Source organism: Rhinolophus hipposideros, assembly GCF_964194185.1.
Source record: "Rhinolophus hipposideros genome assembly, chromosome: 10".
NCBI classification, from domain to species: Eukaryota; Metazoa; Chordata; class Mammalia; order Chiroptera; family Rhinolophidae; genus Rhinolophus; species Rhinolophus hipposideros.
The window spans coordinates 47,042,346-47,059,238 of NC_138056.1; the positions used below are offsets into that span (position 1 = coordinate 47,042,346).

Genomic DNA, 16,893 nt, shown 5'->3' on the forward strand with positions numbered 1-16,893 from the left:
GTACAGCCCGCCCAGAGGCAAGAGGGGCTGGTGGGCAGCTAGTGGCAGGAGCTGGGGGTGGGGGCACTGTGCTGTGGCTGCCGCTCAGGCGGCCCGCCCGACCTCCACGCCCGGCGCCGCCGGCCTTGGACTCGCCGCCTAAGTGCAAGTGATGCCCGTGTTGTGGCTGCTGCCCACCTGTGGACTTCTGAACCAGCTGTGACCACACCGTGAGCTTTACCTCCTCCTCACCATGGAAACCAGACCGTCTGCACTCTTCATCTTGAAAGGAGCCAATCCACTTCTTTAGCCAGTATCCTTCCTGTGCATGGAGGACCTAAACGAGGATCTAACTCTTGGCCTTGTGTGAGGGCCATAAAAGCACACCCTGGAACTCGTTCCCCAGCCTTACCCCTGGGTCTAACCAATTGTGTTTGGACTAGTCACCACACCACGCTGGACAGCCAAGAGGAGAAGTTCCTTTTGTTACAATGTGTGGTTTTTGCCTTTACAAGCTCCTGCTTTCTTTGTCTTCCCCAGAACATGCTTCAGGTTTTCCCCTGAATCTGTGTCTCCCAGATTCAAATCCTCTAAGATACCAAATAAACTTTTGTTTTACAGCCTTAGATCCTTATTGGTGGATAGTTTCATTCCACAAGGAGTCTAAAATGGCTTATCAGATTATGTATAACACAATAATATAATACAAATATGTACAAGAAAAAGAATCACAGAAAATTAAACATAATAATACAAGACCAGATAAAAGTTAAAATGTAGATATACAGGCTACAGTTTCTCAGACTGAATTTCCAGATGTTCAGAGCAAAAAGGGAATGTTATTAGTAATAAGAATTACATTGTCCCAAGCAGGAAGCATAGGGCAAACAAAGATGTCCCTAACCTTCAAACAACGAATGATCTACTCACCATGTGACAGGCAATACCCACAATAATATGCCTACTATAAATTTCATCAGGCTGTTTCTTCTGAGGCCCTTACATGACAGCTCCTGTCTGTTCTTCAGCTTCATCTCATACGACTCCCTGTAGTATCTGATAACATTCCAGTACAAACCAGTTTATATCCCAACCTCCTGAAAATGAGAACGCACACACACACCATTCAGCCTCTTTACATCCCCAGTACCTAGCATCCTGCCATTGATGAGGTAGGTGCTTCACACATGCTGCTGAATTTTTAAAAGATTAAGACTTAACAAATTATTAAGTGAATGGTTACTCTCTGATATCTAAGCATTACCTCTGGGAAAGCAGTTCTGCTGAGAGTGAAAATAACATGGTCCCAAAACTCAGAATTCAGTTTGATTCAGAAATAAAATCTAGAACAATTAAATCAGAAGTTGCAAATTGGCACCCTTCAGACAGGAAAAGCCTTTCCACATGTTTTATTTGTCATACAATACTATTAATAGTGAGGAATATTAAACAAACCTTTTAAGGAGAAGAATATATAAAGGTCGACCAATTATTTTACTTCAACACTTCTGGACGACACAGTTCCTTCTACTCTGGATCTGCTCTAACTAGAAAACATCTTTTGTAATACTGATCTCTCTAATCCTTGTTCCTAGTCCTGCACTTCAGAATTACAACAAATTAGTCAGATTCAATTCACATACATACACACAAAATCTATAATGTAGACTGCTGAAAATCTGCAGTCCCTTTAACGATTTTCCCAAACAGCATGATTTCCAGACCCAGTACCAGCCTTTGTCATCTTCTTATTTATGCCCTTCAGTTTGCTAATGCCTCTTTCAAAATGTGCCCAGAACTAGGTTATTTGAAGGAAAGGAAGTGTAAGGAGCAGAGGACAGAAGACTCTGAGCAAGTTACTTTACTTGCACATCTGTAAAATGAGAATAATAGTTATTACCCCAAAGGGTTACTGGAAAAACATAAATGAGTTAATGCTGGTAAAGTGCTTAGAACAGTGCCTGACACAAAACATCTCATATATGTTGTTTAACCTAAAACTCAGAGAAATTAAGAGTCCATAACATAAACTGAAGCTTATATACAGAGGATGAGATGGGAAGAATTTTAAAAAAAAAAACATCATGATTTTTGATCAATAGTTAGAGCAGGGACCCAAATTCAACTAGTAGGACCAGGCAAAAAACAAATGAGTGGAGACATGTACAGACCAGTATGTCCTGTGTAAAAGGAAAGGAGTAAAAGACATATTAGCATATAAAAATGTTCAAAACCACAGCTCTAGGGCTGCCGGGTGGCTCAGCTGGTTAGAGCACAGGCTCTCAACAACAGGGATGCTGGTTCAATTCCCACCTGGGCCAGTGAGCTGCACCCTCCACAACTAGATTGAAGACAACGAGCTATCACTGAGCCGCCGGAGAGGCAGCCAAATGGCTCAGTTGTTTGGAGCACAAACTCACAACAAGGAGGTTGCCGGTTCAAATCCGGGATGGACGGTGACTGGGTTTGGAGCTGAGCTGCGCCCTCCACAACTAGACTGAAGGAGCTGATGATGGGCCCTGGAGAAACACACTGTTCCCCAATATTCCCCAATTAAAAAATAAAAATAAAACCCACACCACAGCTCTAGTTTGAATTCTCCCCCTCTGTATATTCCATTTTATTCTGGCCTAAAACTAAATGCATTAATGTAAATGATGGACTTGTGGAGGAAAAGAAAAGGAGCAGCATAAGCAATAATTTCCACTCACTCATTTAAGATGTATGGTACAGAATAGCCATGAAAAGACAAAACTTACTAGCAAATTTATGTACCCATGAATAGGAATATACACTCATATCCAGCATTTCTTCTTTTAATACAGTTTTCAAACAATTTTTAAATATAACTATATCAAGTATTTTGAGAAAAAAAATTAGTCTACTTTTCTCCTCAAATGTACTTCTAACCATTATTACAAGATGAGGCACTCAAAAATAAAATAATTTTTAAAAATAAGTATCAAAACGAACACAGAAACTAACCCTCAACTTTCTCTCAAAATAGTTATCCTTATTGTTCTACATGCTGAGACTAGCAGAACAGAAAGCTCTGGGTATATAGTCCACCATTTCAAATAATTTTACCAATGCTTCTTTAATAGCAATGGCCAGAAAGCTAACTGCATAGAGTTAAATTAAGTTATATTTTAAACGTCTTTGCTGATGTAATTTACAAAACAACAACAACAACAACAAAAAACACACACACAAAAAAATCCATTACATCCACACATCACTAACTTCTTGGGTAGTATGCTGAACTCTTCATAAATTTATTTCTTAAACGAATAAAAATAGCAAAACCTTTAAGTGCAATCGTGTGATTACCACAGGCTATTTGACAGGGTGTCCGTGTTTGCTCTGTGTTTGTCCTCAGGCAAGGAGCCGCCCTTAAAGTCCACAATCTTTTCCTGCTCTTTCTCTCCAGCCACAGTAACCTTTTGTATCCTTCCTTCACTAGCAGCATTTTGCCAAAGACTACAGGAAGTATATTAATACACAGAACTTGCCTTTAGCAATTTCAGTTTGAGTACTCCAAATGATTTTACCTACACCTCAGTAGTTAGCGAACTGTAGTCAAAAGCCAGACTATATTTCACCCTAATATTTAATGTTGTTTTAGTGACTCTTATATGGCTTCTGTGCTTTCAGAGATTCGTTTGTTCTGTTTGTATAAATAGATATGCAACACATCTGTTATTTCTGGAGAATCACAAAGTAAATTTCACAAACTATGCTTAAAAATAAACATTAATACTCTTGTAGGAAACTGAAAGTACCACGCAACTTGAAAAAGTCCAGGGCTTGAATCCCTTCAAGTGTAAATAATGTTATGCAACATTATTTTCTTTCTTCCTTCTAACATTCCCCTAAAAATGTATTACAAGTTTACCCTGCATGTGCTCCAGGTACTATTTGTCAAATTACTGTTATATGATAATCTCACTTGAATTCTTTTCCTGTATATTTTTCTATTGGGCTGGCTCATCTGTATGCTCTCTAAATCTCATAAATAACATTCAACCTTTTTGGTCAATCAATATTTTATAGAGAGAATGACAATATACACCAGTAGTAATAATTCTATAAAGGTCATTTTTTTCCAATTGACTATAATGCCATATCAGTGGCTTTGAAGAGAAAGTTAATATATTTAACTGGAAGATAATACACAACCATAGAATATAAGCTCAATAAGTGCTAGGACTTTCATCTTTCTTTTTTGGGTATTGCTATATCCACAGTACGTAGAAGATTGCTCAATAAATATTCTCAACACATGAAAACTGGTATATCTTAAGATAAATTTCTAATTTTAAAATAACACTTTCAAAAATAATTAAATGTAGTAATCTTCCCAGAGCATAGATTCCCATTCATCTTACGGTCTAACTAAGGAAACTTCAACACTCACAAGATTGAGCTCCTGACAGAGATGAACCACTAGACAAAAATATTAAAAAGGAACCAAAACACAACCATCATATTTTTAAAGACCATCTTAAAAATGATAATTTGATAGAATAAAAAGTTCAAAGCAGTTACTCATATAAATTGTGACTCCATTTCTTTTGGAGGTATTTAAATAGTCTTCACTATTTAGATGATGTACCAGCAACAAAAAATAGCCAAACCTACGAAACTTCCGAAAAATAAAGCTTATAATACTGTCATTACCAAACATTATTATTAGATAGCTAGAAATAAAGATGTCTGACATACTTTCAATTTAAGAACTAACAGACTCCGTAAAGGCAATTCCCACATTAATGACAAATGCTCTAATTTCCAGTTGATTTTAAAATGTATATAAATATTAACAGTTAAGAATATACAGGCTTTTACATTGAAAAATGTATTTATATAAAAAAAAGTGAAACTAGAAACCTAAATACCCAACAAAATATTAAATGATGATATAATAAATAAAACTAAATATAATTATCCCAAATTGTAATATGCAGTTATTTCGATAGTGATATAGAAGGAAAGTTCTTCATAAAATATTAGTAACTAAAGAAAGGATACACTGAACAAAACAATATGTTTATAAATTTTAAATAAATTCACTCTTTATGTTTAAATTGTGTACAGGTACACAGAAGAAATTATAAGGTTATATGATAGAACATTAATTAATAAAGGCAATTTCTACAAGATGGGGGAAGTAAATTATTTTTTTTCCTTCTATTTGATTTCCAGATTCTTCTACAAAAAAAATCTTTCACTTTTGTTGTACCCATATAAAGGAAACTGTGCAGCTCTCTAAAGTCGTATTAGGGACTTAAAATATCATGTGTGCTCAAAGCCTGTTCTTCACAAAACTTTATTAAATTAGTGTGTGTGTGCGTGTGTGTGTGTGTGTGTGTGTGTAAAACCTTCTTAGGAAATTACTGCATGAAATATTTCAAAAAATAAATAAAACAAAGGAGTAAACTAATTAAGAAGAAAATTGGGACCGAAGAATTGATGAATCCAACACAAGAAAGAAAAAAAATCATATTCAACTAAGAGCTATAAGGCAATCGCAGAGAAAACCCAGATTGAAACAAGAGGCTGCAAGCTCAGAAAGAGGTTTCCAACAAAATGAAGGTTTTGATGAACTTGAAACCTTTCTAGTATTTAAAATATTGGAAAACCTGAGAAAAATTAAAGAAGAACTAAATAAACAGAGATGTTCATGATTTAGAAGACTCAATATTATTAAGATGTCCCCAAAACAACCTCAAGATTCAAAGCAATCTCAATCAAAACCCCAACCAGCATGTTGGGGCAATGAATGAACTGATTCCAACGTGTATCTGGAAATGTTAAGGACCAAGAATAGTGAAGGCTCTTATACTATCAGATGTCAACATTAACTATAAAGTTACAGTAGTAATTAAAACAGTGTAACATTGGCAAAAAGATTTCAAAAAATGCATTAATGGAATAGAATCAAGTCTAGAAACAGTTACCTAATTTACCACAAAATGTCACTGCAATATAGTGGGGTAAGGGGGTAGACTTTTCAATATCAGGAACTGCCTCCACTGGAAATCCATATAGAAAATGAAATCTTGATCCCAATCCCACGCCATACACAAAAGTTTACTTCAGATAGGCCATGGAGCTAAATGTGAAAGACTAAATAATAAAATTCCAGAACATTACATAACATCTTAGGTAGACCTTAGAGTGAATGAATTATTGAATAGGACATAAAAAACACTGACTATAAAAGAAAATAAATTAGGTTTCATTAAAATTGAGAACTTTATTCATCAAAAGGAACTAACAGATAAAAAGCAAGCCATAAAGCATGACATTTCTTCATGAGATTGAAGAGATGTCTATAATACAAACATCTGACAAAGGATTCAAGTCCAGAACATAAACACTATAAATCAATAAGCAAAAGGCCAACAAGAGACTTGAACAGGTTCTTCACAAAACAAAGCACATAAATGACGAATCAACATATGAAAAGTTCCTCAACTTCATTACTCATCTGGAAAATCCTAATCAAATCCAAATTCTTTACCCCATAAACTTACCACAAAGGCTAAAATGAAAAACAGACAAAACAAAGTTTTTAAAGCAACTACAACGCTCATTCACTGCTGGTAGGAGTGTAAACTGCAACAATTGCTTTAGAAAACCATTGCATAATATCTTCCAAAGCTGAACAACACATGCTCTATGACACAGCAAATCCACTCCTTAGGTATATACCCAATAGGCCATATTCATAGTCACCAAAAGATACATACAAGAATGTTCACAGAGGCACTATTCATAATGATTTTAGCCACAATAACGGCTATAATTAGAAAGACAGACAATGACAAGTATTGGTGAGAATGTGGAAGAACTGGAACCTTCATACACTGTTAGTGGGAATGCAAAATTACAGAGCCATTTTAGAAAACAGTTTAGCCATTTCTTAAAAAGTTAAACATAAATGTACCAACTGACCTGGTAATTCCATTCCTAGGTATACACCCAAGAATGTGAAAACATACATCCAAATAAAAACTAGTATGTGAAAGTCATCATTATACATAACAGCTAAAACTGGAAATAATCCAATATTCATCAATTAGTAAATGAGTAAACAAAATGTAATATATATCCATACCATGAAATACTCCTCACCAATAAAAAGGAGTGAATTACTGATACATTATAAAATATACATGAACTTCAAAAACATTTGCTAAGTGAAAGAAGCCAGACAAGACTATATACCACAAGAGCACATTGTTATGACATGTCCAGAAATTTTATAGAGACATAAAGCTGATGGTTGCCTTAGGCCACAAAGATTGACTACAAACAGGTACAGGAAATTTATTAGGCTGATGGAAATGTTCTATGACTAGATTGTGCTGATGGCTGCCTAACTCTATAAATTTACTAAAAATGATTTAATTAAACATTAAAAATGGATAAATTTTTAGTGATATATAAATTATTCTTCACAAAAGTATTTTTAAAAAGTAACCAGCAAGGGATAGTGAGTGGGGAGCTATAAATGAAACAAGTTGTATAATGAAATGGTAACAGTGGAAGCTGGGTAATAGCTAATAAGAATTCATTGTTCTGACTGCTACTTTCATATATGCCTGAAATTTTTTCACAACAAAAAGTTTTAAAAAATAAATAAGAAAACAACCACTCAACTTTTAAATATTAGCAAAAGATTTGAACAAACACTTCAAAGAATATGTATGGATAGCAAATAAACACATGAAAATGATGCTTAACATCATTAGCTGTTAGATAAACACATTAAAAACATAGTGAATACCACTATGAATCTATTATAATATCTAAAATTGAAAAGATTAACTATATCCAGTCTTGGGGAGGATCCAGAGCAACTCGTACTCCCAATTATATACTGCTGATGGAAATGTAAAATGGTACAACCTCTTTGGAAAAGTTTGGAAGTTACTTAAAAAGTTAAAAATGATCCAGCCAGTCTACTCCTATGTATTTACCCAAGAAAAATGAAACCATCTGTCGACACACAAATGTTTACAGAAGCTTTACTGACAATACTCAAATTACAGAAACAACTCAAATGTCCATAACAAGTGAATAGATACATAAATTGTGTTATATCTATACAATGGAATACTACTCAGCAAAAAGAAATGAACTATTGATACACACAACAACACAGACAAAATTGCAAAATAATTATGCTGCGTGAAATAAACCAGACAAAATAGAGTACAGAGTGCAAAACAGAGTCCATTTAAATGGAATTAAATTAAAATTCTAAAAAATGCAAACTAGTCTATAATGATGAAAGTATCGTGTTTCCCTGAAAATAAGACGTTTTGGAGCAAAAATTAATATAAGACCCAGTCTTATTTTACTACAAGACCGGGTGTAATGTAATGTAACGTAACGTAACGTAACATAATTTAATATAATATAACATAATACAGGGTATAATATAATATAATACCGGATTTTATATTAATTTTTGCTCCAAAAGACGTATTAGAGCTGATTATCCGGCTAGGTCTTATTTTCGGGGAAACACGATACATGAGTGGTTGACTGAGGATGACAGGGAAAAGGGAATCAAGGAGGGTGACTGGAAGAGAAGAATTATAAAGGGACAGGAGGAAACTTCTGGAGATTATAGACATGTTCATTATCTTCATTGTGATGACAGTTTCACAGGTATATACATATGTCAAAACTTACCAAACTGCAAGTTGTACAATTTACTGTATATCAATTATATCTCAGTAAGTCTGTTTAAAAAAAGTCAGTATAGTGGCTATTGTGTGAGAGTGAAGGCACTAATGACGGGGTAACAACAGGGATTTCTGGGCCAGTTTTAAAGTTCTGTTTCTTGACCAGGGTACTAGTTATATGGATGTGTTCACTTCGAAATTCATGGAGCTATACATTTAGAGTCTGCACACTTTTTAGCATGTATGTTTTACATCAGTTTTTTAAAAGCTTATTTAAAAGAAATGAAATACTACTATACACTCATCAAAATGTCACTCTAATTTTAGAGAACACCAAGTGTTGACAAAGATGTGGAGCAAGAGCTCTCATACATTGTTGTTAAGAGTATAAATTGGTGCAGCCATTTTGGAAAACTAGCTCTATCTACCAAAGTGAAACATACATATGTATACCCAATGGCGCAGCAGTTCTACTCCTATGTGTCTACCCAACAGAAATGCATCCATATGTATCAAAAGACATGTATAAAACTTTTGCTTAGAAGCATTAGTCAAAATCATCCAAAACTGAAAACAACTCAAATTTTAATCATCAGTAAACTTGAAAAATAAACTGTGATATAGTCATTCATTCAGTGGATACTATAGAGTAATAGAAAAGAATGAACCACTCCTGCATGCAACAACATGTACGAAGCTCAAAAACATAATGCTACATGAAAGAAATCAGACACAGAAGAATACACACTACATGATACCATTCAATTTAAATTCAAAAAGAGTCAGAGATCCAAAGGTAACAACTATTCTAAAAGTCACTGGAAGGTATGAATAATGATTGTTTCTGGAGCCGGGGCCCTAGTAATGTCCTATATCTTAACCTGAGTAGTAGTTACATTACTGTGTTCACTTCATAAAAATTTATCAAACAGTACACTCGAGATTTGTCCATCTTATTGTATATATGTATATTTCAATTTAACAATTTTCAACTCTACTGAGGCAGAGAAGAAAGAGAAATAATTTAAATAGTGTAGCTGTCCTTTGACTATATCATCAACAACGATATGTCCTCAGATAGGGAATGCAAATAATAAACCTGATATAATCCGGGCATACTGGCAAAATCCATAGAAAGAATGTGTCAATTATTTTAGGGATTTCTCTACTACTGACAAGAAGTAAAATCACTGTTTTGGCAACCAAAGAAGAGGGTAAAGATGGCTCTGCCTATATTCTCTAGAAATAAATTGAAAAATTAATGGTGAAAACAATGAAGAGTAAGAAGACCTGAGAAAAATCACCTAAAAGGCAAAAATGACAAATAACAAGAGTCAGCAAACTAGCTCTCCATAAATGTGTTCAATAGTACCAAATTACATTGGGAAAAGTAGGCTGGAAAGAAAATAGAAAGCTAATTTCTCATTTATTATAAGAAGGAATCAAGCAATAATGTCTAGAGTTGATAAATCAAGAATCAGTTATACGCACATTATTTAAAGATATGGAAATGATTACCAGGAGAACCAGAATAGGCACCTGTTTTTAATCTTTTCTCTGAGGAAAGAGACTGGTAGTGGGGCAAAGGACTGCCATGTTTCATACAATTCAATGTACTATACTACATTTTTAATCATGAACCTGTCCTATTTATTTAATTATTAAAACTTTTTAAATCATGTTACAGAAAAACATATCATACAAAATTTTTCACTTTATTTTAAATTTCAAAAACAGACCACATACTTTGATCCCGGTGGAAACACATCTGTAAAGGATACAATAACTATACTGATTTCACAGGTTTATTGAGAGGATTAAACCAGATAACATATGTAAAATAATCAGCAAAGTGCCTCATACAATGTAAGGATTCAATAAATGTTAGCTATCATTACTAGTATTTATTATATATGCATAAAGGTTCAACACTAATATTAGAACAGATGCTACTCATTATATAAAACACCTGACACATAAGCACACAATAACTAATGACTAAATTAATGGGTCTATCTAGATTTCAAGGAACAGAGACTCTCTTCTAAGACCATCTAATAAAATATAGACACATAATCAACATAGTTAAAATGGCCATATTACCCAAAGCAATATACAGATTTAATGCAATCCCCATCAAAATTCCAATTGCATTTTCTAAAGAAATAGAACAAAAAAATCATCAGATTTGTTTGGAACCACAAAAGACCCCGAATAGCCAAAGCAATCTTAAGAAAAAAGAACAATACTGGAGGTATCACACTCCCTGACTTTAGCTTGTACTACAGGGCTACAATAATCAAAACAGCACGGTACTGGCAGAAAAACAGACAGATAGACCAATGGAATAGAATAGAGAACCCAGAAATAAAACCACATAAATATGGACAGATAATTTTTGACAAAGAAGCTAAAAACATACAATGGAGGAAAGACAGCCTCTTCAATAAATGGTCCTGGGAGAATTGGATAGCCACGTGCAAAAGAATGAAACTAGACTCCTATCTGTCACCATGTACCAAAATTAATTCAAAATGGATCAAAGACGTAAGCATAAGACCTGACACAATAAACTGCATAGAAAACATAGGTACTAAACTTATGGACTAAAATGCTTCAAAGAGCATTTTATGAATTTGACTCCAAAGGCAATGGAAGTAAAAGCTAAAATAAATGAATGGGACTATATGAAACTTAAAAGCTTCTGCACAGCAAGAGAAACCACCGACAAAATAAAGAGGCAACCGACTGAATGGGAGAAGATTTTTGCAAACAGTGCCTCCGTTAAGGGGCTAATATCCAAAATATACAAGGAACTCATGAAGCTCAACAACAAAAAAACAACCAAATTGAAAAATGGGCAGAGGACCTGAAGAGACATTTCTCCAAAGAGGACATACAAATGGCAAATAGACATATGAAAAAATGCTCAACATCACTAATCATCAGAGAGATGCAAATAAAAACCACAATGAGATATCACCTCACCCCAGTCAGAATGGCTATCATCAGCAAGACAAATAGTAACAAGTGTTGGAGAGGCTGTGGAGAAAAAGGAACCCTCATACACTGTTGGTGGGAATGCAGACTGGTGCAGCCGCTATGGAAGGCACTGGAGGTTCCTCAAGAAATTACGAATAGAATTACCATATGACCCAGCAATCCCTCTCCTGGGTATCTACCCCAAAAATCTGAAAACATTTATACATAAAGACACATGTGCTCCAATGTTCATTGCAGCTTTGTTTATGGTGGCCAAGACAAGGAAACAACCTTCGATAGATGAATGGATAAAGAAGTTGTGGTATATATACACAATGGAATACTATTCGGCAGTAAGAAAAGATGATACAGGAACATTTGTGACAACATGGATGGATCTTGAGAGTATAATTCTAAGCGAAATGAGTCAGACAGAAAAAGCAGAGAACCCTATGATTTCACTGATACGTGGTATATAAACCAAAAACAACAAAAGAACAAGACAAACAAATGAGAAACAAAAACTCATAGACACAGACAATAGTTTAGTGGTTACCAGAGGGTAAAGGGGGTGGGGGGAAGGAGATGAGGGTAAGAGGGATCAATTATATGGTGATGGAAGGAAAACTGACTTGGGTGGTGAACACACAGTGGGATTTACAGATGATGTAATACAGAATTGTACACCTGAAATCTATGTAATTTCACTAACAATTGTCACCCCAATAAATTAAAAAAATATATATAGACACATAGCTACCTAGTTAACTACAATAAAATTAGAATACTAAAATCAAAATTTGACAAAATACAAAAACATCATGTCCCAATTTCATTATTTATAATAAGAATATCAATAGCAGCATTTCTTCTATGTACAGCATTTCCTGGGTGTTAATTTTTCCTTCTAACATTCTCCTGTATTTTAGAATTATGTTACAAATACCACTTTTACAATTTTTTTTTTTGGGGGGGGGATCAGTTTTAGAATTCTACTCCATATAGAAAGTAATTGCTATATGGGCCAAAATTTCCAAATAATGTTAGAACCTTTTTGTACAAGGAAGGGTAAGTTATTAATTCTTACATATCCACAAAACAATATACCAGCATAATTTTTCTTGACACATTTAGCTCTCTGAGAGCAAATAAGATTCAAATTAAAATAAAATAAATAAATTCTTAAATTTCCCTAAAAATAGTGCCATACCATCTACTGAAAGCACACCATTCTCTATCAACAGGACCTAATGAGAAATAAATGGCTGATTGAACGAAAACGACCTTTCATAAAACTGCAGAGACTGATATATATAAGGGAGAATGAGTATATATACTTTTTAAATGTATTCATTATTATTTATACTCATAAATATTTTACAAATATTGTAAATATTATCTTCTCCCAAAAGATTCACAACCTTCTTTATAGTAAGGAGAAACTTAGTTCCTCATCTGAAGATTCAAATGGAGTAAAAGGGGAATCAAAGTGAGATAGCCAGAAATAAGAAGAAAAGGAGGAGGCAGAGATACCAAAGCTTCTCTCCAACAACCATGTCTCCCTTATACCTTATAAAGAGGTATACTTAGAATGGGACCTCCATTGCCAAGCTTACCTGTGCATACTCTCTTTCAATAGCAGCCTTCTTCTGACTGAATGTCCTAAAAACACAAATAAAAATTCATTATCAAAAGTATAACAATAATTTCCTGTAGATTTATCAATGTACTCTCAAGTATGCCTGATAAGCTGTTCTGAAGGAAAGGACAATATTTTATTCATCTTATGTACCTAGAAATACTGTTGATATCGTAGACTCTGGAGTCAGGCAATCTACATTCAAATCCTAGCTCCACCACTTACGAGCTGTATAACCTTGGTCAGGTCATTTGTCTTCTCTGTGCCTCAGTTTTCTCTTTAGTAAAATGGGAATAGTAACAGTATTTCCACCTCACAGGGATAAAGTAAAATTTAGTTATTTAAAATAAAGTGCTCAAAAGTGTCTAGCACATAGTAAAAACTGTAAATATAAGCTACTGTTATTAGAATGGTATAGTAGGCACTAAAAATATTTACTAACTTAACCAATGTAGAAAAAGAACTACAGAAAACAAGGTCAAAGACAAATTTTGAACAGCTTCTTCACATAAAAAACAGTCAAATCATTTCATTCATTCCAATCTTTCACAAGAGTTATAATACAATGGTAAACACTTTTCACATTGAAACATTTATTATATTGGGATTCAACTTTTAATAATGATTGGCAGTATTTTCTTCTATCTTAACAGTACGTGAAATAACAGTGTACCTTAAAAACCATAGGTCAGGTGGAGTCAATGAAACATAATATTAACAATTTACCTTGAATAGCCTGAGGTTAAAGACTTTTCTGTAGGTATCAGAGATCTGTGCTCTTAAAAGCACTTCATTAAGGCAGAGATAACAGAGTAAATAGTGAAAAATGTAAAGAAAAGAGCTGGAATAGGAAAAAGGCAATAAGCCAAAATCAAAATGGCTATTTATTTCTCATATAAGAAATGCAGCTATCTAAGATCTCACTACATTTGTTTTGGGTGCATAACTATTATTTAGCCTTAAAAAGGAAGGAAATCCTCACAGATTCTCTAAAATGAATGAACCTTGAGGACAGTATGCTAAGTGAAATAACTCAGTCACAAAAAGACAAATACTGCAAGATTCCACTTACAGAAGTACCTGGAGCAGTTAAAATCATACAGACAGAAGGTAGAATGCTGCCAAGGGCTGGGAGGAGGGGATCAGAGGAGTCATTATTTAATAGGCATCAAGTTTCAGTTTTTCAAGATGAAAAGAATTCAATGGTAGAGATGGTTGCAGAATATGAATGTACTTAATACCACTAAACTGTACACTTCAAACTGGTTAAGATAGTACATTTTATGTTATGTGCATTTTACCACAATTTAAAAAAATGGAAGAAAATCACAGTTGAGCAACATCCTGCTCCTTATGGGGTACTGCGCATTATAAAGCATTTAACACAGTCCTCTAAACACAATTAGTCTACTCTCCTCAAGAGAAAACACATAAACTATGTATTATATTATATATGCATATATATACACACTATATATTCTACATGCATTTATATATTGTATTGTACATACATACAGATACATATACACACACATATATATGTATTTGGCATTGTATATACATATATATATTTTTTTTTATATAGATATATTTATATATACACATATAGATATACCAAAATAGAAAGGTTTTTCTGAGTAGTGGGATTACAGGTTTTCACTTCCTTCTTTTGCTTTTGCTTTCTATATTTTCTGGTGTTTTAGTAAGAATATGTATTGTGTTTGAAAAAATAAAGTCCTTATTTTTAAATAAATACACACTCATAAGCATATGCACACACCTTTTTACATCCATGTTATTTTACTAAAATTGGACTTAGGTAAGATGGCCATTTTAAGAACATTAATTCTTCTAATCCATGAACATGGAATATCTTTCCATTTCTTTGTGTCTTGTTCAATTTCTTTCAATAATGTCTTGTAGTTTTCACTTCCTTTATTAACTTTATTCCTAGGTATTTTATCTCTTTTGTTGCAATTGTAAATGGGATTGTTTTCATTTTTTTCCTCTTATTTCACTGTTAGTATATAGGAATGCAACGAATTTTTTATAATGTAACTTTACTGTATTTTTATTGTTTCTAAGAGTCTTTTCATGGAGTCTAGGGTTTTCTATACATAGAATCATGTCATTCACAAATAATTTTACTTCTTCATTCCCAGTTTGGATGCCATTTATTTCATTTTCTTGCCTGATTGCCCTGGCGAGGACTTCCAACACTATGTTAAATGACAGAGATGAGAGCGAGCATGCTTGTCTTGTTTCTGATCTTACAGGAAAAACTTGCAGTTTTTCACCACTGAGTACGGTATTAGCTGAAGGCCTGTCATAGATGATCTTTATTATGTTGAGGTGCTTTCCTTCTATACTAATTTTATTGAGTATTTGAATTATAAATGGATGTTTTATCTTGTCAAATGCTTTTTCTGCATCTATGTATGATGACATAATTTTTATCTTATTTTGTTAATGTGGTGTAGCAACATTGATTAACATGCATATACTGAACCATTCTTATGTCCCTGGAATGAACCCCACTTGATCAAGAGTTACTATCTTTTTAATGTATTGTTGTATTTGATTTTCTAACATTTTGTTTAGGATTTTTGCATCTATGTTCATCAGAGATAGAGATACTGGCCTATAATTTTCTTTGTGTGTATGTGTCTTTGCCTGCTTTTGGTATCAGGGTAATGTTAGCCTCATAAAATGAGTAAGGAAGTAGTCCCTCTTCTTCAATTTTTTGGGAGAATTTGAGGAGGATAGGTATTAAACCTTCTTTTACTCTTTGGTAGAATTCACTGGTGAAACCCAGTCCCGCACTTTTGTTGTCTTGGGAGGTTTCTGATGATTACTGTTTCAATTTCATTACTATTGTTTTATTTAGGTTTTCCAGTTCTTCATGGTTCTTCTATGAAGGTTATATATTTCTAAGAATTTGTTCATTTCTTCTTGGTCATCAAATTTGGTGGCATATATAGCCTATTGTAGTATTCTTTGTTTTTTTATTAAATTTATTGGGGTGACATTGGTTAGAATTATATGTTTCAAGTGTACATTTATATAAAACATCATCTATGTATATTGCATTGTGTGTTCACCACCCAGAATCAGTTCTCCTTCCATCACCATATTCTTTGTATTTTGGTGGTGTCCATTGTAACTTCTCCTCTTTCATTTCTGATTTTATTTATTTGAGTATTTACCTAAAGCAATATACAGATTTAAAGCAATCCCCATCAAAATCCCAATGGCATTTTTCATAAAAATACAACAAAAATCCCCAAATATGTATGAAACTACAAAAGACCCCAAATAGCAAAGCAATCCTGAGAAAAAAAGAACAAAGACAGAGGCACTATACTCCCTGACTTCAAACTGTACTACAAAGCTACAATAATCAAAACAGTATGGTATTTGCAGAAAAACAGAAACAGAGACCAATGGAACAGAATTGAGTACTCAGAAATAAACCCACATACATATGGGCAACAGATTTTCAACAAAGGAGCCAAAAACTTACAATGGAGTGAGGAAAGCCTCTTCAATAAATGGTGTTGGGAAAATTGGAAAGCCACATGCAAAACAATG

General features: G+C 33.8%; 1 protein-coding gene across 3 annotated transcripts in view; it reads right to left on the minus strand.

Annotated features, from left to right (window-relative positions):
* FCHSD2 (FCH and double SH3 domains 2) overlaps positions 1-16,893 on the minus strand; it is a 218,251-nt gene that overhangs the window by 172,843 nt on the left and 28,515 nt on the right. For all 3 annotated transcript variants that reach the window (XM_081065005.1, XM_081065004.1, XM_081065006.1), the window contains one exon: positions 13,280-13,325. In XM_081065005.1, coding sequence (XP_080921131.1) covers positions 13,280-13,325 — 46 coding nt within the window. The remainder of the gene's footprint in view (positions 1-13,279; positions 13,326-16,893) is intronic.